General features: G+C 39.0%; 1 protein-coding gene across 5 annotated transcripts in view; it reads left to right on the top strand.

Annotated features, from left to right (window-relative positions):
• PCDH15 (protocadherin related 15) overlaps window positions 1-25,078 on the top strand; it is a 419,295-nt gene that overhangs the window by 259,649 nt on the left and 134,568 nt on the right. For all 5 annotated transcript variants that reach the window (XM_050898730.1, XM_050898731.1, XM_050898732.1 and 2 more), the window contains one exon: window positions 15,922-16,050. In XM_050898730.1, coding sequence (XP_050754687.1) covers window positions 15,922-16,050 — 129 coding nt within the window. The remainder of the gene's footprint in view (window positions 1-15,921; window positions 16,051-25,078) is intronic.

The following is a 25,078-nucleotide window of genomic DNA, read 5'->3' on the forward strand; positions in this document are numbered from 1 at the left end:
TTTGTCAGGAACTTAACTGGACATCTGATCCATTTTAACACTCAGAAGAGAATAGTAGCTTTTTTAATAGAAATCCAGTTAATCATGGCATGCTGCTTAACATAACGTAAGGTGAGATATGGCTTTTGAAGCTCAACTGTGTAAAACCCACCAAAAATAAACTCTGGAGGGCTTCGTTAGTATTGTCTCTGAACTATGCTGATGTAGGGTTGACTGCCTGTTGCAGCAGAAGTCATTGATACTTAAGTCTGTGAGCAGTTCAGTAGACAGGCTGGAACAAGTAGCGGCCATGTTGTTGGGGGAATAGACTGTCCTTTTAGTCTTCTTGCATCACCTAGCCCAGTGAAGACAGGGCTAGAGGCTCCTAGAGGTGTGGTAATACAAATAAGAACAGTAGCATTCTCAAAAGTAATTGGAATGATATGCAAATTTCAAGGAGCTTTTTAGGTTTCTGTTTTGTTTTTTTTTTTTTTAAGAAAATATCAAGAGTATCTCACAAGGAAACCACATAATTAGAGCTCAAAGAACTGTTGTAGCATCAATGAAAGGTATTTGTGATTTCCCAATGCTGGCATAAAACTCATCATTTCTCAATAAGCATAACAGTTCTTACCAGTTGTGCTGGTTTTGGCTGGGATAGAGTTAATTTTCTTCACAGTAGCCAGTATGGGGCTATGGTTTGGATTTGTGCTGAAAACAGGGTTGAGAATACAGAGATGTTTACTGCTGAGCAGTGCTCACACAGAGTCAAGGCCTTTTCTGCTTCTCACCCCACCCCACCAGCGAGGAGGCCGGGGGTGCACAAGGAGCTGGGAGGGGACACAGGCGGGACAGCTGACCCCAGCTGCCCAAAGGGATATTCCAGACCATAGGACGTCATGCTCAGCATATAAAGCTGGGGGAAGAAGGAGGAAGGGGGGGGACGTTCGGAGTGATGGCGTTTGTCTAACCAAGCAACTGTTACGTGTGATGGAGCCCTGCTTTCCTGGAGATGGCTGAACTCCTGCCTGCCCATGGGAAGTGGTGAATGAATTCTTGTTTTGCTTTGCTTGCGTGCGTGGCTTTTGCTTTCCCTGTTAAACTGCCTTTATCTCAGCCCAGGAGTTTCCTCACTTTTACCCTCCTGATTCTCTCCCCCACCCCACCGGGGGGGAGCGAGCGAGCAGCTGCGTGGGGCTTAGTTGCTGGCTGGGGTTAAACCGTGACACTAGTACAGCAGTCACTTGACAAGCAGAAAGATGAGCAAAACAGCAGCAGGTCGCTTGACTCTTTTGGTACTGAATGCTCTTGATGGATGGTGTTGTTATGTTGTTGTTGCTATAACAACAACATACACTTAAAAAAAATCCACTCCCCTGCTATCTCATTATCTGCTTTCCTCCCTCAATACCATATGTTTTTTTTCCTGGAGTTTTGTATCTGCAGCTGTGTGTGTTAATTGTTCTCGCAGTGAAATGTGGTCATGCTTTCCACCTTGTGTGTGTTCTCTTTACTGCTGCTTGGTTTGGGGTCTTCATCACTATCTTTTACCTGGCTGTAGCTGTTTTCTTCAGTTGTTATACTTTCTGCCAGTGGTGGGGCACCTTTCTTCTTAAAATTGTCCAGCAGTATGGCTTACTTGACAAGCTGACTTGACTGCTCTTGCCCCATGAGCTTCTGGTGACAGTACACGAAATGAAAGGGTTAGGAGTTGGCTGGGCTTGCCAGTATCACAAATGAGGCTGTATAAGTTTCTCAGCTTTTATTTTACAAACAACTAGATGAAACAGGGCAGCTCAACCCATTAAATCTCCATGCCTTTTCTGTGCCAGGAAACAGTGGTTTTAACTAATTTGCCAGGCTTCCTTGTGTATTTGCACAATGTCTTTGATTTGCAGCTCTTTTGGACTTACTCTCTGCTATTTGACAGGCTCCTCCTGGGTCAGGGACTCATTTAAAGTTGCTAGGTGGTAACATGGCAAACTGTTCTAAGGACATGGATGCTTGTTTCAACAAGTCAGTGAAAGTTCACGGAGGACCTTTTCTTTTTAACTAGTTTATATCATAAAGCAATGGTGTCTCTTTAGGAAAAAAAAAAAATTCCTACAATTACAAAACTACTGCTCCCCAAACTAATTCACCTGCTGCTTGTCATCAAGGTTTGCTTTTTTAACAATTCTGTTAGTGCCTACAGAAAACCCGTTATCTGATTAAAGAACTTGTTTCAGTTTCACTAAAATCACAAAGTTAATTCCACAGGCAGGTGCAACTTAATTTAAATGACATTAACATATTTTAGCTAGTAACATACAAAGACTAATTTCTTTCCATCCAACAGTGAGCTGTTTGAAACTAGCTATTAGAGTCAAATATACTTAAAGTAAGCTTTTGTATTAGAGATAGCCTTTTCTGTATTTGCTTGTTTCTTTAAAATTTGAAAGGAATTTAAAGGGAAAAGACTTTACTGGTGTGTTTGGGGGGGGGGATTGTTGATTTTTTTTTTTAACTAGAACTTTCCTCTTCAGTTACAACATGAAAATTCGGCATTTGTACATTTTTGTAGTTAGGTTTTATGAACAACAGTCATAGGATCACAGGGTAATTCAGGTTGCATGGGATCTCAAGAGGTAATGTAGTTTGAGCCTGTTCCTCAAGCATGGTCAGCTATGGTTGCACTTACAGTTTAATTGTGGAGCAGGTTATTTAATTCGTAGCCTTCAAGTATAAAGGTGCATAAAAAGCCATGTTAGTACCCTTACATAGTGGAAGAAATAAAACATTTATATTGGTGTTTCATACTTATCTGAGAAAGTTGAGACTTTGTAATTTCAGCCAGTGAATTTGCTTCAGAAATTGAGAACAATACTCAAGACATTTCAATATCAGTATTTTTCAGCTAAATTCTGTTGTGAACAAAGATTTTTAGCTGTTATAATATAGGTTTCAAAGGAGCATAACTTCAGCTCATTTAGTTTTTAAATAATAGTGTATAAAATACTGCATTTTAGATGGAATACTTCAGATGGGAAATGTTGCTATGCTTTGAAATTGTTGAGGCTTTCAGAAGGAAATTTATCCCACACTGCTTTAAAAGTTGTCTGTCTCAAGGTGATGACTCTCCTGTGTGTTCAACATTATTCTCATAAAACAAAGAATGTTTTTTTCCATAGAGATAAGTAAGGCTCGTTAGGTGGGTGAAGCCTGTATTTCAGCATGGCGTCAGCAGTCTCTAGGATCGGATCACCTGAAGCAAACAGAAAGAAAGGGCCAGAAAGATTTGTCGTCTTTCCTGATTGCCATCTCCAGCCCTGACAGGGTCCTCTTTGGCCCAGGGAGACATGCCAAAATGGACCTTTCTTTCCACTTCTGGTATTTCCAGAAGTTTGAAGGTCAGCATATGGGGCAGCAGGACACTTCCCACACGGGATCACACTTCTGCTTGGAGTACAGCAGCCCCAGCACCAGTCTCTTGGGGAGCAACGTTTCCTCCAGGTGCCTTTCCCATAATCATGGCGGTACAAATCATTACCTTTCTAAACCCGCAAGTTACTGGATTCCTGATCTTCTAGGCACTGAAACTCTTCCCTCCGCAGCTGCCGCCAGGCCAGCACTGTGTGCCTTGCCTGCTCCACTCTGCTGTAAACCCCATGGGATATTGGACTAGTATACAGTATGGTATCAGCCCTCCTTTTTATCCCCCATGTTCTCTAGAGAAAACTAACTGTTCCTCCTCATCATCTATGAAGTCTGTTGAACACATTTTTGCATTTGAAAAGTCTGTCGTCCCGCACACCTTAAATTTTTGGTGCTTTAATGGTATTTTTTTTCCTGCTCCTTTTTCTGTGTCATTAGCAAAGGATCTAAGAGACTTTTAACAATGTTGCTATGGCACTAAGTAGTTGAGGTTTCTGTATTCTAAGCCCCAAGGCTTATTTAACTGCCTAATGTTGTGTGGTAACAGTCATGTTGACACCTTTTGACTTTTGGGGACTGCTTATTCCATCAAAATTAATACAGACCTACTTATGCCTTCACTAAGCAATACGGCTTTCCATTTAGCGATGTGGCCTGACTGACACCGTTTCGTCACTTTTGCATGCCTTATAATGCTCTTGATTGTTTAAAATGCTCGACTATGCTTCCCAAGTTATTGTTGTTCTGCATTATAACGTGGAGCATTAACAGGCTTGTGGTTTTTCTGTGACCTTGGAATAACATGACCTACCGCCTGGCACTGTTCACAATACGACACAACAAACAATTAAGTATGCATTAATTGAGTAGTCAGGAAAACATTTTTATTTCCGTAGTAAAGACACTTGGTTGTAGATGGGCAGAAGAATGACGCGCGAATGAAAAAATATATCAAGCTCCAACTGCTTTCACAAATTGTGGTGTGTTTGGATGGAATTTCAAGGCAAGAATTCATGTCTTTGCATTTCAGAGGGAGAAGTTAGAAATAAATATGCATGACTTTCGTTAGAAGAAAGACAAAGCCTTCTGTGCTATTTATTTTTGGCTTGTGTGTATGTGTCAGTTCATTTATATAGATAAAACAGGAAGCTCCATTGTATTGTCTTGGTGTGTGTGATTTAAGCAGAATTCAAACCTCCAAATAGAAATGTCTCGTCCTGAAAATATTCACCCAGCACTTCAGAAATGTGTTTCTGCCCAAGTCTTGGCAAAACAGAGCAGCTCAGTGCCTAGTTTATAAAGCCATTTGGGAGTTAGTAATTAGGTATTCTTAAAAATTGTCGGTCATCCAGGGGGTGTTCCCAGCCTCCCAGGCAGCTACAGCCTTCCCTTGTAATGTGGCTGAAGGAGAGCAACAACATTGATGTCCCTTGTCACAGTCACTTTGTGGTCCTCAGAAAACACTGACAGGGGTTCAGATTCTTTTGTATGTCTTAGAAGACTCAACCACCAGGCCACTAAACTACTCTGGAAGGCCAGAAGAAGCTGTTGTCCATTTGCTCTTTTGAAGTTGTGCTGTTCAGGGTATAGTCCCAGATTTGCTGAATAGGGAAGATCAGAGGCGACCTAGCTCTGCGAGGGTTTCTCTGAAAGCCATGGATCCGAGATCTTGCCCGCTAATCTCAGACTGTGCCCATTTCTTCTGCAATGAACACTTCATGAAAAAAATCAGAATAAGTTTAGCATTGCAGACCCAAAAACTGTTTTGGGGCCACATTCCCTGAGGAGACAGAGGTACCATCAGGCGATCTTTAGAAAGGCATCTGAGAGAGAACTGTTTTCTCAGTGGTCTGGGCTGGCCCAGAGCAGCTGGATGCCGAATGCAGGGATTGAATTGGCATTTTTTTAAGACATTTTAAGTCTTTTTTTGTGCTTTCTATATGTGGTTCTGGGTACCCAGCACTAGATTCCAAATTCCACTCTCATGTCTGATGCATAAAAGTGAGACACTGCAATGTTTAACCTTTTAAGTGTGGCTAAAATGTTCATGGGTTTGCACTGTACCCAGTACAGGAGCTTAAATCAGTGGGGCTTAGAATTTGGAAGCTCTGAAAACCATATTCCTGGCTACAGTATGCAGAAGTATGGTGTTTGTAGAAGGTCCTAGTAGTCTCTCTGCCATGACAATGCCCTCAGAAGGACCAGCAGTTGAAAACTAGTGTCTGCTCACCTTACGATCTAGCTAAATAATTGCCACAGGCTGTAAATGAAAGTAGAATAAATACCATTGTATTCTTGATCCTAGACAAAGATGTGTCGGAGCAGGGCAGCCTAATAGTCTCTCTGTCCCAGGGGCCTTGAGGCACGCTGATGTGCTTTGTGTAGACACAGATACCATGCCATATTCCTTCTTACTGTCTCGTTCTTGATCGGAGCAGACCAACGTTTCAAGAGGGTATTCATCCACTGAGTGAACCGTAAGTGGCCTTGTTTCAGTGCATTGTGTTTCATCATCGAAGTTAGACATGGGTATTTCAGTCATCTTAGAAGATCATTAATAATTTAGAGCATCTAGCTCCCATGACACTTGAATTAATTACCTTCCTTAGAGCAAACAGGTAGCACTAAATCAAGGTAATTTAGACAAAGGTTTACTACTTGAGTAGCATACAGAGAATGAATTAATTACAGTAAATTTTCTGTTACTCCTTTAAATATTACCTGTATCTGCTCCACATCAGTTCTATTATCTATCAAGAATAAAGCATGCATGTCTCTTTCAGTAAATAATCACTGAACAGAGATTTTGTATACAAAAAGTCTTGTACTGAAAAAGGCTTCTACTTAACTGACCTTTTTGTAATCAGTAAAACAAGATTGCCAAAAAAAAGCTAATGGAATCTGTTCGTACTGTGGAACTTTAATACTACCTTAATGTAGCACATTTATTTTGATCTGTCGGTTCAGTGGGAGGGAATAGTTCTTTAATATATGAAAAGGAACAATATAAATAGATAAATGATTTTGTACTTCCTCCTCTAAAGAACTCCTCCTCAAATTATTTTCTTTTCAACAATGTGAACTGAAACTAAAGAGAAACCCTGCCTATTACTATTTTCCTGACAAGTAACATACTTCGTATGAGAGAGCCTTAAAAATTTCAGCTGATCTGTAAATTTCAGTTTGCACAAGAAGAATTTGTCCAGCCAGATTTCCTGTGAGAGAAGGCTTTTCTCCGTGCATCAGCTCTTTTATTAGGGTGAGCTTTAGGAGACTCCCAAAATTCCAGTGTTTGTGCAACTTGTCTGCTTGCGTTGCATGGTAATATTCCCCATAAAGGCTTTGATTTCAAATGCTAACAGGGAAGGGGTGATTTAAGTAATCCTCATAAAGAAATAGATTGATCACAGTTTTCAATCAAAGATTTTGAGCAGATTGTAATTCTGTTTTGAAAGACAATTTTAAATATTTTAAGGTGAGGAACAGTTCGGCACCAAGGATTATTGAAGCATTTTTTATCCCAAAATAAATAAGCTTGAGTAGAACTATGTTGAAATAGATCTTGCAGCAGAGTTCACAATAACAGTAATGTATAGTGTAACATTGAGTATACATTATGTTATTGTGTATAGTCAGTAATGCCACAGTCATGACAGTAAATACCATGGTCATGAATTCTAGTTAGACTGCAAAACATAAGTTGAGCAGACTGTTTTTCAGCCAGCACTGTATGTGCAAAGTTAGAGAGCATAAGAGCAGACACACAGAGCTCCTTGCCCTGAACCCCTCTGTAGCTGAGCGTGCCTTTCAGACAGATCTTGCTGGTTAGCAGAAACCTCAGTTCTTTTATAACAGCAGTGAAGTCTCCAGTTCTAAGTAAATAGATAACCTGTGCAAGAAGGCTAGGAGAATTGCAGCTGAAGGCTCTGGCAGCCCACGTTCCTCACCTGTTTTGAAGTTCTCAGGTTTGGTTTATGATGTAAAGACATTGGTAGAGATGCTACAGCTTTATCCCTTTGTGATTAAGACACTGAATCCTGAGCTTTTAGTTTAGATGCAGACCCATTTTTCCACAGCTTTGCCTCTGCCAGGCTGCATGACAAACGTAGCCTACTTTGTACGTTAGCTTCCAACTGTGTTAGGTGATGTGTAGCACACAGTATGCTCTAAATTTGGGTTGTTTAGCCTGAGCTCTATAGCTTGGGATGTAAGCTACCAGCTACTGCTGGTTCATCCTGTAGAAACAGTAATGTTTCATTCCTGTGATATTGAGGTCTGCTTGGACAGCAGATCAATACTCTTTCTCTTCCACAAATAGACACACAGGGTTGGAGCCCTGGCTGTTACATGGCTGGTGACTGGCATAACAGTGGAGACCTATCCCATCAGTCCCATGTGTTTGTCAAGGACATTTCTTGAATGTAATGATTTTTTTCTTTCTTTCCTGCTGAAGTTCTCATCTTTTATATTTTCTTTCTGGATATGCGAGGTTTTAGTTTTGGGGGGTTTGCTTTGGGGATTTATTTTTGTGTGTTTGACAGCTTTTGTCTTTGTTTCCTCCCCAGGCTTTTTCTGATCTTTTTTCATTAGTGTAATTATTGACAAGCTCCAACCTTGTCTTTCCCTTCAGCCTCAGTCTCTTCTCTCTCCTAAATTTCTTTGCAGTCCAGCTGGCCATTTCTTCTTTATAACTTGGAGAGGTGTAGAGGGTCGGTAGATACCACTTTTAAAGTTCTCATGCCCTACACTGGAAGGAGACAAGGTCTGAAAATACCTGAGGCTTGCAGCCTTGTTGATAGGAACAGACCGGAAAAGAATAACATGCTCCCCCTTCCGCATGGCCCGGTGGACGTTGTTTGTTGTGGTTATGCAGCTTCTGTGCATTCAGAAAGGTTAGTGAACAAGGCCATAACCAGTTGTGCATATTTACCCATCACTTTTTCTGACTTTGGCACTTCGTTGTCATCCTCCATTACCAATCAATATTAGATTCCCATTAGCAACGTCACTCTTCTGCCTGTCACTTTCCTGGAGCACTGAACTTGGACAGCATGGCAATTTACCTGTTATATAGTTCACTTATATTTTATCCTGGTCCTTATCACTCCCAATATCTTAAGATCTGAGCAGCTGTTTCCCCTGTTTGGTAAAGAACAGCTATTATTTTGGATATCATAATTTAAGTGTAGTTTTCTTGAATTGAATATAGATTAAGTCCTGATATGTAGATCAGAAGCATTATTTAGAGTTTCTTTTTCGATCAGATAAGGCCTTGGGCTTTGCCTCAGATCTTATTATTTGCAAACTAGTTATATCTAGAGATGATAGTGTTTGTCTTAGAGTTTGTCTAAATTAATAAACTTGCTTGACATCAGAGCTAAGACTGCTTCCTCTCCAAGGCATAGAATGCTCTCATCAATTCCCAACTTCAATTTAAATGACAGGGTACAAATAAAATCAGTCACAAGTGAAATTTCCTTCAAATTTATCATCCATAACCTTTATCATCCATAACATTTATCAGGGCCTGGCATACTTAGGACAAAAGATGTTTGTGGAGGCGATGTAAATGTTACATTTATTGCTTAAGGAAGAATTATATATGTAAGAACTATTTTAGTGGCCCTAAGAAAGCTATAAATTGCAGCTGTTGATCTTTTGTTTGACTTATGTTTATTATAAAAGAGAAGTAAACACAGTTTGCTTCAGTAATAAATAGGAAATGCCTGATATGAGGCTGTACTACTTTTTTCCCTGGTGAATTTCCAGTAATAGCTTCAACACTCCTTTCCAAACCATACTTGACAAATCTTTTGTAGAAATGCCTAGTTGTAAAACAGCCAAGGCAGTTTTTTATCCTTACTGTATTATCTTGGTACTTGCATGAGGAGTATCCATTCAGTTGATATGCAAAAACAGTTGTGAATTAGGTGTCTTTCTCATTACTTTGGGGAATGACTCAAGTTTGTTTAAAAACTTTTGTGGTAATTAAACGTATGTCAAGAGCTTTAGCAAAACAGCAGCTCTGTTCCACGAGAGAGTGCTGTTTTACTGTCTCTTTTAGGATCCTCTGCAAAACACTGCAACTTTTCATAATTCCTTAAGAAATTTGTGAAATGCTTTGCTTTCATTCTGAAGTAGGTAATGAACAAAATAGCATGTATACAATCAAGGGGGCAAATTAAAAGATTCTAGCTGCAAGTGATTTTCTTTGAACATCTTTTCTTCAAGCATCATCTTTTTCTCTATTTGCTTTCCCCACGCTTTGCAAGGAAAAATCTGCTTCACGCTGCTGGTAATTCTAAGCTTTGACTTATTTTACTCTGCCGTATGCAGGTCACCTTGCAGTTGTACAAGACAAGAGCCAAAGAAAGAGGACAGTAATGTTGTAGGGAGCTGGGACGTAGGTTCCAGATACATGTTACAGCACTTGAAGTATGAGAACCAGTGAATGAAGAGAAATTAAATCTTTTTTTGAATCTTGAGGCTATGAGATGTCCAATGCAGCTATCTTTTATTCCCCACTAACAAAACAAGAAAGCTGGCTTTGCAGAAGTAAACGGGGACCCAACTGGAACTTGTCTTTAAATATAACTTTTGCTGCTTTGATAGTCAAAGGTGAGAATTACTCTTATAGCTTCTCATGCTCTTCATTACTGACTTAAAAATTTTTCTGTGATGAGTTGTAACAAAGTTAAAAGCGTCACCACCTCTCTATCTGTGTGCTGGAGGTTTCCTTGGCAGAAGAATTTAAGCTAGTGACACAGAAAATGAAGTAGGGTTTACGTGACAGTGGGAGCGATCTCAGGCAGCCACTGCTACCTGCAGTTGAAAATGGTAAAAGAAATGGTAGGCTTCTCTAATGGTACAAGAAACTGAGCTTCATACAAAATATAGTGAGCCTTGCTCAGTGTGTTTACTTTTACCCTCTGTGCAATCCACTTTTTATCCCCAAAGCACGCATTCATTACCTGTGGTCCTTCTCGCCTGTGGACTAGTGTGCCAAATAGTTACTTGGCTGCTGTAAGAAAGGGTATGACCCACAATCTGCTTGCTTTCTTATTTTCTGTTCCAGTGACAGACTGAAAAGATGTTATGGCTAGCCCTGAACATAACTTCTAAGCAATGATTATTTAGTCAATGTGATTTTAGTGTTGCTGGTGACTTTTTACATTATCCACAGGACGGATGATCATGATCTTACCAATACTGCTCCATGCTGCAGTTCTGAATAAGCCACTGTAATTTATTCTGGTTGTCTAATAAAGGCTATTTCAGTATAGCACGTCACTCTTAAGCTGTGGCTTGCAGAGAGCTTAAGCAAATCTTTGGAGCCATCTAATGAGGATATAAAAATGTTGATTTTATTTAATAATCTTTGATTATAGCAGTTTCTGATGTTAATGGCAGAACTGCTGCTCTATGCATCTCAAAGAAATAAAGATAGCCAACTGACTACCATTTCGTGTAAGAGGTTGGCCTTGCTCTATCAGTGGGATAACAAATGTTTCCTGTATTCAGATGAAATAGCAAGATTTTTGAGTATTCCCATATTCTTTCTCAGTTTCAGAGTTTGTTGTTACTGATTTAAAGGAAGAGAACACAGAGGCATTGCTGCTAACCCAGAGTTTGTTTTGAATGCTCCTCTTGGTGATCCTGCCACTGAATTCATCCGCTTTTGATAGTTTGCTAAATTGTGACTAATACAAAAATGAGGATTATTTGAAATGTTGGTCTTATTACAGGATCTTATTTAAGTACCCTTGGAAGTTTAGGAAGAACAGAAAACTTAATTTTATAAAATAATTTTCCTGTTTGGCATCTCAATAAAATATTATTCCTTTGCAAAAATATTGCTTTTTTAATTCATAAGTGAAAGTTTAAGTATGACTTGAGACTCGGTAACAAGTGGAGCCCTATCCTGTGTGGCTGTGTTGGCTGACAGGTAAGGTAGGATGCTTAGGATGAGTAAAATTGCCATCAATTTGAAAAGTACTAAAAATTCTCAGATAACAGAAAGAGTTGGGAAGCAATTCAAAATGTCTTTTCTCCTACCTCCCTCTCTCCCTTCTTATAAAATCCCCACAAACTTTCTTTTTTTCTTGCAGAACTAAGCTAAGCACAAAATCTTCAGTTTTTCCAATTCTTGTTAGTCTGGGGGGTTAGTCTGACCTAGAATCCCTCAGCACCAATGACGAGTCCTATCCTACATTACAGAATAACCTGTAGAACAACTCAAGAAACCTTTCACCGTTCACATACACAAGTCAGGCTGGTAGTTGATTTGTTGCATTTTTCAGGTAACCCCTATCTAATGATATAAAGGCATGAAAAAGACAAACATAAAGACCTTCTTATCCAGGGAGTGCCGAGACCGGGTTCGCAGTACCTGTCTACAATGGGAAGACAAGCTAGAGCATAGTGTGTAGAAAACACTTGCTTCATCATGCTGAAATGCTCTCATTTTTGTCCTCATGGGGAGAAGCTATTCCTTATGTCCAGTCTGAAGCTCTCTTGTTTCAGTTTACACTCGTTTTCTCTCCTGACGCTATCTAAAGTATCTAGGTGTGGTCTTCTGAGGGCTGAGCAGAGGGGATAATCCCTTCCTGGGATCTCCAGGCTGGTCCCCAGTCCATACAGCCCATGAGCTGCTGGCCTGTGCTGCCAGGGCACGCAGCTGCTCCTGCTCCACTCGCTGCTTGCCGACACTCACAGGCTTTTCCCGCAGAGTTGCTCCTGGCTAGGCAGGCCCTGGCCCAGGTCCCTGCGAGGGGATTGTCCTTCCCAGAGGCAGGACTGCGCGTTTGTCCTTGCTGAATTTCATAGGGTTCTTGTTGGCCCATTTCTCAGCTGGCCGAGGTCCTTCTGAATGGCAGCCCTGCCCTCCAGCGTTACCTCCAGTTTGGTGTTGCCTGCAAACTCGAGGAGAGCGTACTTCGTTACCTCCTCTACATCATTGATAAAGATGTTAAAAAGGATCTTAAAATTCATCTTAAAATCCAGATTACATTAAGCAGAACTCGGCCTTCCCTGCTGCCTCCACTCTCTCCTCTTAGGTGAAACCTGAGTGTCCTTTGATGCTTCAAAGGACCCCTTCTAGACTTACTCCAGTATTTCAGTAAGCTCTGTGTTTCTAATAATATTATAATGATTGGGTTTCAAGAAGGCTTGAAGAGAAGAAAAGTTCCCTTTTTTGTTCAAGACATAAAAGTATTGGTGCAGGGTCATGTTAATAGCATGCTTCCAGAGCAGAGAGTTGCTTGGGTTTAGAAAAACACTGTCGTTTAGGAGAAGTGATCGTAAGAGTTCCTCATAATGTGTTGCTATGTTTATCTAAAATAAGTATGTGAGCCTACCCCATTGCACTTATGTACAAAAGTTAGACTTGTAAGTAATTCACAACAGTAATTTTACTTTCAGCGCTTGATTCGGAAGTTATCAGATGCAAAGGCATGTTTTGGTGGCTGTTCTGAGAGCTGCTGTGGGTTGATTCAGCATCAGCAGCAGTAAACATGCCGCAGATTATCAGATAGATCCTGTTAAAATTCTCTTGAATGGAAAAGAAATATTTTCAAAATGAGGACTACTCACTGTCTTAAGCCAATGGTTTTTATGCCATATTTCTCTCAGTTTATTAAATCTAAGAGTTTTCATATATTCTGTGGAATCAAGTTAGCTTCAGAAGATTAATTTACATTCAGTGCGCATTGCACATCAGAGCAAACGTTCTGGAGTGTGTTTTGTGTTGACAATGATGCGTAAATTGTAAAGCACATTTTCCTTGTATAAATTGAATGTGGGAATGGCAGTTTCAGCAACAATTAGCAAATAACTGAACATAAGCAAATATAAGAAGCCAGCCTGAAAGCATCTTTTTGTTTGGTTGGTTGGTTTGTCTCAAAATATTCTGCATTCATTACTTTTTAAGTATTAAGTAGTTATTGTATGGTGCTTATTGTGGAACAGATCTGTTTTCTGTATTTGCCTCCATACAAAAACTGTAGAAAAACTCTCACTGTGAAAGAGCTGTATTGTGCATGGATGTTATTTGTGCCACTTGTGTGTGTTTGGGATCTGCTCTTTGCTGTGCCTGTATCATGAGGGATTGCTAAGGAAGCCTGCTAGCACAGGTGGCACCTCAGTGAACATGTGGGACGCTGTGCAAATGCACCAGCCACATTTATAGCTGACTCCAATACCGGTGACTGGGCTGCTTGCCAAGTCGGAGGATTTGGAAGGTGAAGGAGATTGACCTGTTACAGGATCTCTCCTGCAGAGAGTAAGTTATCAGATTGAACTGGCAGCGCAGCAATGAAAGCATGACCAAATGCTATTAAGATAGTGAGTATATTAGTTGTCCTTTGCAAGTGCTTTTCCTATGTGGCAGATAAAGGAGCTTGCCCCTTAATAAAAATTAGGCAATATTCTGCATTTATTGTGGGCAGTTACTGCAGGGACCTATGAGGGTGTAAAACTGCTTGAGGTTTGTTATGTGGGAGGTACTGCATCAGAAGATGTTTCAGAAAAGGCATATACAGATACAGGTTTACATTCACACTTTTTTTGCTTTTTAAGGGAGGATGGTTACAGGTTTCTTTATGAAACCTGTGAGGTGCTGCTTTCTAACAGGTTGGTTAGTCTTGTACCTAAAGCAAGGGTCTTTTTCAAGGGTTACATCTGCACTGTGTAATCGCTGTGACTGTAATGTTTAGATTTCCCCCAATGTAGCTTGATGCAAAGTAGTTCAGTATCAGAAGGCATCTAGATACAGCACAGGAAAGCTGATTTAATACACTGTGTTGGATTTTACACTGCACTTCAGAGTAGCGGTGGCTGCAGCACAGACATCATTACAAATACTACTGTCACTGGGGGAACAGTACAAACCAGAGTCTGGACAACCAGCGTTAGCATTCTGCAGCAATAAGGCATCAGTGGTAAACTTCACACGTGTTTCTTTCTAGCATCTATTGCCCTTAGTATACTTGTCGAACAGGCTGTATTTATAGAATAAGATAATTTTATTTTCTTTTCATATGAACTGAATGAAACACTAAAGGAAGCATTCGTAGACTAATGACACTGTGTTATGATACCAGGTTAGCCTGCCCATCCACGGCTCCACCACAGCATCAGCATCAGTTTACGCTGCTATCGGTCGTGCCAGACACTAAAGCATCTTGTTTCTGGGGAAGATGCTGTAGCCTCCCTGCACTGTCTGTGCCTGTGCTTCTCTGTTCTTGCAATGAAAGGCTTTCCTGGTGTATAATTTCAACCTTCCTTACCGTGGTTTTTGCCTAGTAGTGCTTCTCTTTTCTCTGGTGGATGAAGAGTACCCTTCATTCCTTCTCTTTGTGGCCTGTGACACAGGCCACAGAAACTTGCATTGTTAGCCTCAGGTCTTCTGTAGTTGTATTTATAGGGTATAAAACAAAGGCATGTTTTTGTTGCTCTTGCCACAATGTTTAAATTAATGAGGTTCAAACCAAGGTATTTCACCTCAATGCGAAACTGTTAAACTTGAGAAATAGAGAAGTTAGGCCAATGCTTAGGCATATTCTGAAATAACTAACTGCATGAAGTAGCTACTGTTAGCTGATGTATCTGTTTCTATTACGATCTTAAACTGTAATAAACCTGAAGGTACAGTTCGCAATGGTACTTGCTGCTGTGCTGGATTTGAATTTATGGAATAAAGTATCGCAGATAGCACAGGTGTTAGCATTTTTTGAATTGATTTAAAATACAATAATGTATTAATTACAATAATGTGGTGTTTTGTGTCTGAAATACTCAGTATATAGCACCAGTGAAAAGGGATCCGACTCAAGCTGTAAAGATCTGCAAACACTCTCCAATTGCTTTGATTTGGATAGAAAATTTCAGTAGGGAGCACAAACGTGTTTTGTTGAAATTTTATGTGTGTTCAATATAGTTAATTATGCTGTTCCCACTAGGCACCTCTCTGTATGTTAAAGTTGATGTGCTAATGCTTAATAGCACGTCAGCGTGATGTGGGTGAAGGATGATACAGAGATCTCTGAGCTCAGGCCAGCTGAGCTTACCTGGAGCTGTACTGGCATGATTGTGCCAGCTAAGAGGCTGACTAATCATCTAAGCTAATCATCACAGTAGCATGTTGTGATTAGTAAAATCAGTAATTTCCTTCCAAATTTGTACTTCTGGCAAATTTTGATATTTCTAGCTTTTTTCCTCACTCAGAATGGAAGATCCTTAAATCCCTAAAATACCGTATAAGAAAAAAGATACCTGACATCCTTCGTGCATCTCTAATATATTATTCAGTCTCGAGCCTGTTTTGTCTTATAAGAAAAGAAAGGTAAAAATAAACTCCTCAAACAAATAATGCTTCCTGTTTCACAAAAACGTGCAAAAAATCGATGATCTGTTTACCTGTGATTCTGTACTGGATGGGTCTAAGACATAGCAGTAAGGTTGCTGATCAGTTGTCATCTGTGCAATTGTAAAATGAAGATAATTTGTTCACAATGTTATCTTTCTCTGTAGACCTCAACTGCTACTGTTAATATAGTGGTGACGGATGTGAATGACAACGGACCAGTTTTTGATATGTTTCTACCTAAAAACCTGTCTGTACAGGAAGAGGAAGCCAATGCTTTTGTTGGTCAAGTAAGGGTAAGTTATTAACTGTGCAGAGTTAAATTGTTTATTTTATTACCCAAACTGTCCAGACTATTAGGAAAGAGCACAAAATAATTGTACCTTAGACAAACTCACATCAAAATGTCTTAGGTTTAAATGCAAACTGTCTTATCGTCAGATGCGTTTATGTTAACAAAGTCATCTTTTGGGCTTTAATATACAGAATTGATTTTCTTCTTCTCTATACTTAATAGCTGAAAAGGCTTCTTCATTTAAAAACAGCACATTAAAAAACTGTTCTTGAAGACACACCACTGTAAAAGCTTGCTTATAATGGATTTACAGTGTTACAGCATTGTCGCCACGTTTTTATACTCTTACTGATTTCTTTTAAAATATTTTTCTAACATACTGAACAAGTGATGCATATGTATATAAAATTGTCACGTATATAGAAAATTTTAAGGCCATTAAGGGGAAAAACAGCTAAACTGTTGACTGAAATAATTGATTACCTGTCATAAAAATAGATGGTGCTTGGGGTGTTGTTAATTTGAGTGATTTGAAGCTGTGTAATTTTTTATAACATATATGGGTCTTTTGGACTAGCGAAAGCAGATTCAGTCACTTGAAGCATACATCACTCTTTTTGGCAAAATCAGTTTTTCCTAACATCAGGTGAAAGAAGAAAGTATGAATCCTTTTTTTTTTTTTTTTTTCCTCCTAACTAGCAGTTGAATATGTTTCATATTTCTTTCGGTGATGGGTTAGCACAAAGGTTGGATGCATTATGAGCTGTAGGTAAAAGATTAATTTGGAAGCACTTTTTTTTTTTTCAGGAATTTAGGTGAAAAATCTGCCTTTCTTTCCAGTAGCAACCATATCAGTAGAAAATGGGAGCTCCTTAACTGCTGTATTAGCAGTACTTTCCGAAAGAATAGGACGTTTTGGGTAGCATGGGAACCATATTGGGTAGCATATAACCATAATAACCATGTGTCTTTCCAAATTTGTATTATTCAGTAAGACATCCATCAGTCTTTCTTGCCTATCATCTTTCTTGTTAATTTGTGTTCTTTTTGAGCAAACTTCACTTCAGTCATTTTCTGGTATTTATAAATTGAAAAAATGCTGCTTTGGGATAGGTTTGTGTTTCATTCCAATTTCGTTACTTATTCATGGAGTTTGATTTCATTCAAGTTATACTTTAGGTTTTGTAGGCTTCTTTGGTACAATTCCATTTGCACTTATACTGAAGTGGTTCTACACAGGTCTACGCTATGCTTGCTGTATAACTTGGTGTCATTAAAGGTGGGTACTGCTCTGAAGCTGTGCGAGCTCAGGTGTAATTTTCAAGGGAAATAACTTTTGTCAGCATTGATGAAGATTACAGTTTTCCTAAAGCTTAATTTTGTTATGCTAGACTGAAATATCAGCCACGTCAAAGGCTGTTTTAAAGCCTTGGACATATAGAAATTGGGATCCCTGCAATTAAATCAGTTTCCATAAATGGATAAGTTATTGCTTTGGTTTTTGTCATTGTGTTCATCTTACGTGGTCATTTTTCATTTTGCATCCTAAAATGTACGGACATGATATTTCAAATCAGTACCAAATATCTTTAAAATCCATTTTGTGTTTTGCTGGGTGCCCTCAAGGTGCAATAATATTCTCAAACACTAGATTGGGTCTATTTTTAGCTTAGATGGGACTATAAAATAAAACAAGTTATTGCAACAGAACCTGTCTATCTTATAAATCAGTATAATTTCTAAGTTGTGTTGAAATGAAAATATTTAATGAAGCCTTGTGATAGCTTAGTCCTAGTTGTGGAGTGACAGAAACTGGTTATATCATTTGTTGTCATGTTTATCACCAGTCCTAATTCCCAGTCTCTGGATGGAAAAAGCTTTCTCTTTATAGCACAAATACTGGATGTAGTTTCTACTGTTTCATATTCACAAATGCAAATAGATAGTACAGAGAAGAGTGATCTGGGCATTTGGAATTTTTTTCTGGCTTCAGTGAGATTGTTGAAATAAGGATGATGAACATTTAGGTGTAGTGATGTTGTTTGAGGATATTCTTCTTTAAAAACTGAAATAGCTTTTGTTGTGGTGTTGTGCTTCACAGTGCATTAGAACCGCAGTAGGTATGGGAGAGGTTTCTATGGGAATACATTTTGTATAGAAGCTGTAATGTGGCTAAAATATAAAGGCCTGTTTTAGATGAAAATAGCCTGGTAAAAGAAGGTAGCCCTTATTGTGTCATGTGTTTTCACTACCAAGAATTAAGCTGCTGACTGGCAAGCCTGCTTTTCAGAATGTCTTTTACTATATTCATTTCAAACAGAAACCTGAAATCCACCAGAGTAAGCAGTGATATAGAAGACTGAAAAAAAAAACCAAACAGGTTTTGTGGTGTCCCTTTCCCTTTTGAATGTTGGCTTCCCATTTTGCATGAGGAAAAATACAGCAAGAGATTTTTGTCTTAAGACCCAAGAAGATATGGGCCCTGCTGCTCATTGAGGCAGAGGACCTAGTGACAAAGGATACGGAAAAGGTGCTCAACGACTTTGATGCCTCAGGTTTTTTTACTGGTAAGGTTTGGTATCAGGATCATCAGCTGCCTGAGCCTAGTGTCAGTCTCAGGGAGAAAAGCACTACCCACAGTAGAAGATGATAAGGTTATGGGCTGGTTAAGGAAATAACGCAACGACCTGGATGCTGAAGGATTGACCAGACAACCTCCAGAGGTCCCTCCCAACCAAATTTATTTTGTTTCTAATCGGCTTATTATTTGAATGTATTTTATAGTGAAATTAATTATTTTATTCATGCAAGATCCACCAAAATCAATTACTATATGGTTTGATTATTAGCAGCAGCTACTATTATTATTTGTTTTTTAAAATATTTTTTACAATTGCCAGTTGATGTGATAGTGATGCTGGTAAGTCTGGGGATATATTCTGTGATGTCGATAAGTAGAAAGGTAAAGGTGTAACAAATTTATCAGTACCTATATTAAAGTGTTAGAAGTAGTCTAGATAACATGTGAACAGCTATTGAAATGTTTTTCCTATTCTTGACTTTCTGTACGGGCGTTCTCTTTCTTTCCCCTCCTAAGACTGCAAAACTTCATGTCTCTTGTCTGCTCGTCTAATCTAAACAAGTGATGAATCACATTCACGCCCTCCTTTTGTTCCCTCTCCCCTAACACAGGTATGGTTATAAGCAATTTGGGGTATAAAACAATTAGGTCAAACACTCCTATGAATAACTCCTGCCACAGACAAGAGATTTCCGTGCTCTACTTTGAGTGGGAAAGTTGGACTTAAAAGGGATTCCCATAAGGGCTTAGGTAACGTTTGGGAATTTGTTTCCCAAGGAGACGTAGAACAAGGGCAGTGAAAGACTTTCTGTCGAAGAGGGGAGGGCTTGTTACAGGCAGGGAGGCAGTAGTCACACTCTGAAGTGCTCTCACTCCCTGCTACTCCGATGGCTCTTTGTCTGCCAGCTGGAGTTCCTGAAGGCACTGGCATAGGAGTGGTGCCTGTGGGGATTTGAGGAGCATACTGAAGATTAAAAGAACAAAAGCTAGAAAGGATAAGGCTGGAAGTGTAGCGGATGTATTTCAAATCCCTTTTATTTTACACAGTGTTGTCTAAATTGGGGCAGTTGGAGGTGTATTAGATTCCCTGCTGTTCTTTCATGTCTGATCATGGGGATCGCCCAGCAAAACAGGAGGAGAATTGCTGCATGAAGTTCTCTACAAAGGACCAACAGGAAACAAAAAGCTTCAAATGGGAAACTTGAAAATGAAATTCAGGCACCCTATTGTCTATTGCAGTCTAAAACAGCTGAGGTCCTGCTGAAGATAGGACATCTGAATGATTTGCATTGTAAAGTGTACTATTTATCAATACCAGGTGCATAGGAGGTGAAGAAGTGGAATGAAATTTAGGTGGGGATCAATATATCGACTGTAAAATCTGCGAACAGGTTCGCGTTCTTGTTCAGCGAAAGATGGTCCTGAGTAGTTTGTTACAGACTTTAAAACTGCAGTCTGTGGTTAAATAAGAAGCTGTTGACCTGATGGGGCCCAGGAGAGGAAACAAATCACTTGACTGAAGTTTTTATTCGTCTTTTTTTATATTTACCCAGATTCTTTCACAGACACCCATCGTTTGTTTATTGTAGGCATATTTTTGTGTCACTGATCAGCACTGTTTGAAATCTCCAACATGAACATGTTGGTATCAAGGGGAGATAGCAACAGGAAAGGAAATGAGAAGGAAAATATGGATAAAGAATTACATGGCAGTGGACAAACCAACCCCTAATCAGATGTTCAAGTGTCACTGAACCTTAGATCTTCTCTAAAATGGAGACAGTATAAACAAGGCTCCAATAATGAAAGCGGTTTGCAAACAGTGTGTGTAATGCCTCTGTCATCTGCTTCTTTTTTTAAACGAGAAAAGAAATTTTTAAAGAAAGTAAGTTGCTCTTTAGGATGGAGCTATTCTACCTATTGGAAAAGCGAGCTTTGGAGGACTTTCTTTGATTGTACTGTACAATGGAAATATTTTGCTTTTCTATTTACGTAATAAATGTAAATTCATACCTGTGGTATATATCCAATAGCATCTGTCCACTACAGAACAAAGCAAGGCAAAACTGTAAGACAAGTGAGAGAAGACAGAGACAGTCTATATGGCACCAGTCGACCGATTCTAGATGTTTTCTTTTAATGGTGTAGAAGTATTCTAAATGTGTTGTGTAAAGAAGCAAACTGTCACTTTTGAATGCTGATGAAATGTAACTATGATGCCAATTTCCTAACAGAGCTTTCTGTCTGTGACTATCAGTGAATTCGTACAAGCTTGTATTTTTATTTAAATTCATAAGGTGGTAAACCCTGCAAGTCTTATGATTTAAAGCCCAGTTTAAATTTTACAGATGTTGGTAAGGCTTATTGTATTGGACTAAGTGACCTCTGGAGGTCCCTTATAACTGCATGATTCTGTGTTTCTGTATACAGGAAAACTGCTTCAAATGCTGATGAGGTATTACATTACAAGATTTTGTTGTAAAAAGTCTAGAAAGGAATCTCGCTTTACCTAAATCACCATTGCCATGTTTTCTGCATGAAGGCTCATAGAACAGGGTATGATTTCCCACAACCTGCACTGTAGATTATACCTTACCTGTATTAAAAATACCACCTTCTGAAATTAAATTCTCAGGTCTCCTGTACCTTTAGACAACTTGTAGGAAAATTAGAGGTGGAGGAAAAAGGACAAAACCAGAAAAAAGGGAGATTTATTGGCAGGAGAGGACAGTCTATGAGGGAACGAATTAAGCCTTTGGGGAAGAGTCAAATCACAGCCTCTGAAGTAAATCTCAAATACCCAGAGTGAGGCCATGACTGCTGCTCACTGCATTATACAGTACCTAACTATGTATTTTGAATTTATCTAATATATGTAAGAACAATACAAGCAGCTAGGATTTTAAATTCAGAGTCCATAAAAAATTAATCAGAATCTAAAATCGGAGAATCATAGCGTGGCAGATGGACCACAACCAGAGAAAATTCAGACTTTTGTATTTGGTTGCAATATGAGCATCTGTATCACTAATGTATCTGTTACCATTTAGTGGTATGACTACCACCGTGTCTGCGTTTGTAGGAATGAGGTGCGACTTTCCAGTGCAAAATAGCTCTTAAACTGTTATTCTTGAGCTTCTGTTTGTCCTAATTTCTGTAACTTCCATGTAGTTTCTTACAAGTGATTGGATCATTGTAAGGTCATTTTGATAGGACCTTTGTGGTATCGTTTCCTTGCAAGCTTATTAAGAAAGTTGTCTATGTGGTAGGTTAGAGAGCCCTTTAGTAAGGCTTTCAGCACCATCTGCCTCACGATCCTCACAGAGATGCTGGTGACATAAAGACTTTCATAGTTTCATGTCAGACAAGATGTGCGGAGGGGAGAGTATTTCCAATAGGGCATGGATGTGCTCAAGTCCTGTTGTAAGTGCTTTTATTTTTGCTTCTTGCCCAGCCTGTATCCGTGTTGTCAGCCCCTAATACCTGATCAGGGTGGAAGAATTGTAGCTTCTCTGAATCACTGCATCCACAGATGCATCTTTTGCGTATGCATGATAGGGCAGGCTCATGACAGCTTGGCTGAACGCTGCTTTTAAAGTTGCATGCAGAAGAGGTGCTGGGATTTGCTTTTGGTTTAAGCTAAATGGTATGCTCCTTGCTTTCCTCAAAATGATAAGTCTTGGGGAATATCTTCTTTCTGACCTGGAAGGGGGATATGTAAGAAGGATGAGAAATGCAGAAAATGGTAACTTCTATGACTAGTGTTCACTATATATTTTAACTTAATTTTATCTTTCTTTCCCCTTATAGTCTCTCAGATTTTATAATTAGCTGTCACAATAATTATTAAAGGCTGCATCTCTACTTAGATGGTGAGAAGAAATGAAATGACAGCCATTGCTGAAGTGGGTGTCATCATCCCATGTGCTTCTAGTTGGATTTTCACCTGTTTGTAACAAGCAAATTCCTTCAGCCTCTGAAAACAAGATAGATGCTTCAAGTCCAAACCTGTGGCATGAGAAGAAATAGATACAGTCATAGATTTGTGCAATTTTTTTCCCATCTTAGACCAGCAGTGCTAGGCAGGATTAGCTTCTTTCTGCTGACACCCTAAGGGGTTGTATAATTCCTGGAGGGTATTTCGCAGCATGCGGCTGCAGCCACTCTCCCTCTGCTTTACAGCGGTTCCTTGAAGTTAAGCGAGCTTAAGATCAAATAGGTTTAAAAAGCTCCTTGCCACCCATAACATGTGGTAAATGGGGTGACTTCTTAAACTAAATGAATTTCAAAAGCTATGCTCTTGTCTTTCCTGTTTCCGACATTATATTTGTGCATTGATTTACATCTTTGTCAACAGAGTAATAACATTTGTGCTTTAATGCAGTGAAAAATTTGATCCTTGTTATCAGAGAAGCATTTCAACCACTTTCACAGTCATGGCAGTTGATCATTGAGAGTACAGGGATTTTTGTATGAAAGGAATTCTTATTTTTGTCTGCCTGACACCTTGCATCCCAGTGTGTTTTTAAGCCCTTTTATCTATTTCAGCCCGATGCCATACTAAATCTTCTGAATCAGTGGTTTCATGTCTCTAATACATGCCCATTTAGTATTTTGGTGGCTGATTCTGTTTGTTTAGATTTGGCTGTTCAGATTTCGGTCACTGGGATAAGAAATTATGGTTTTCCTGAACTTACAAATACGAATGGTTTATATTGGGCCTGCTAACTTTTGACTGCAGTCTCTCATTATAGATGTTCTTCTGTGACTTGAACAATTGTCTAGATTAGGGATTCCTTTTTTGAAGACTGCCTGGTAGAAGGAGCAGTTGAGGAGTTTTCTTGTGATACGTCAGGTGTCTATTTTCTAATATTAAGACCTTGTGGCCTTGATATCTGTAATTGATAGAGGAAAACTAATCTCCTTTAAGTATTCTTCTGTGAACAAGAGAAGACAACAGAATGCAACCGAGGGCATTTTAAGAGTCTGACCGGTGAGATAAGTAGTTTCAAATCCAAATGTTGGCTGTTATGTTCCAGCTCGGATTCTAATTCTAATGTTCTTTAATTAGGTGGGCTTATGAGGAGAGCCAGCAGTCTAGAGAAATGACAAAAATAACTTTAAAATGGATTAACATATTAGAGAAATGTTTGGGAGCCCAGCTAAATGTGGAGATTTTAAACAATATATTTCAACTGTGATTTACAAAGCTTTGGGGTTTGTTTTTGCTAGTATGTATACCCATTGGTTTAATCTCTGAATTGCTTGATCATATCATTGCCAAAGAACATACTCATCATAAAAGCAAAATTTCTAATCATCTTTCAAGTAAAAAGAGGCAGTGCAAGTCTCTAAATTTAGAATTTGGTTGTGTGCCAGACTGAAGAAAGCTTGTCTATTTTTAAGCGTTACAATGTGATTCACTTTTGTAGGAGATTCACCAGTCCATTAAATCATGTTTTTGCAGCCATGAGCTTTCTGATTTTCATTTATTTTAATTTATATTTGCTTGTAGCGTTTAACTGTTCTTACTGCGTAGTTTTATTTAGAGTCACATTTAATGGGTTTCTGAACTAACCCTCCAGATGCACTGGAATTAGCATTGACTATGAAAGTAATTATCAAAGGTTTTCCTATCTTGTATAATGGCTAAAATATGTCAGTATTTGAAAATGTACCATGTGTTACCTTTACCCTAACAAATTACTCTAAGTATAGTTATGAGAAAAATGATGAGCTGGTGCGACTTGGTAGTTCAATAAGATACTTTTCTTTTGAAAAGTTCGTGGAGGATATACACAAAACCTGTAGTGTTTTTCAAAAGCATGTGTGTGTAAGGCATTAGTTTGTTCTCTTAAAGAAGTAGGCGTTGCCTTGAAATTTCAAGATAGACAAAATTTGAGGGTGCTGCCTCTGAGTTTCATTTTTGCCTATCCAATTTTTTTAGACCAGCTACACCCAACTGAACTGCCCCAGCCAGTGACAGATCACGGAATTTGCCTCCTGATATTACAATGTCCGATTTTATTTTATATTCTTTATATCATCTTTCTTCATCAAGTCATTTTGTGCAGGCTAATAATTCAGAACATTTAAGATTTATCACACATCGTAACTAAGCCTCTGTCTCTTCTTGCAGTAAAACGTTAAGTTTTGTGGCATGTCAGAAATTATATAGCAGAATCAAGTAAGTTAAAAAGCCTGGTGTGTACTTTTGGTTGAGCATGAACACAGAATAAAAGCATTATATCATTTCTTATCTGAAACTTGTACAAAACCTGCAGTCCTCTAATCCTGCAAGTCTGTAAAATAATTTTTTTTTCTTTATATGAATAATGTAATTTAAATGTCAGTTTTATAGGAAGTTCTGCAGAAATGAACTCTTGTAGGTTTTGGGGCTGCAAGGGAGTATTGCAACTATCTGTAATGGGCATACAGCGATGCCATG

This window comes from Gymnogyps californianus, chromosome 6, assembly GCF_018139145.2.
Source record: "Gymnogyps californianus isolate 813 chromosome 6, ASM1813914v2, whole genome shotgun sequence".
NCBI classification, from domain to species: Eukaryota; Metazoa; Chordata; class Aves; order Accipitriformes; family Cathartidae; genus Gymnogyps; species Gymnogyps californianus.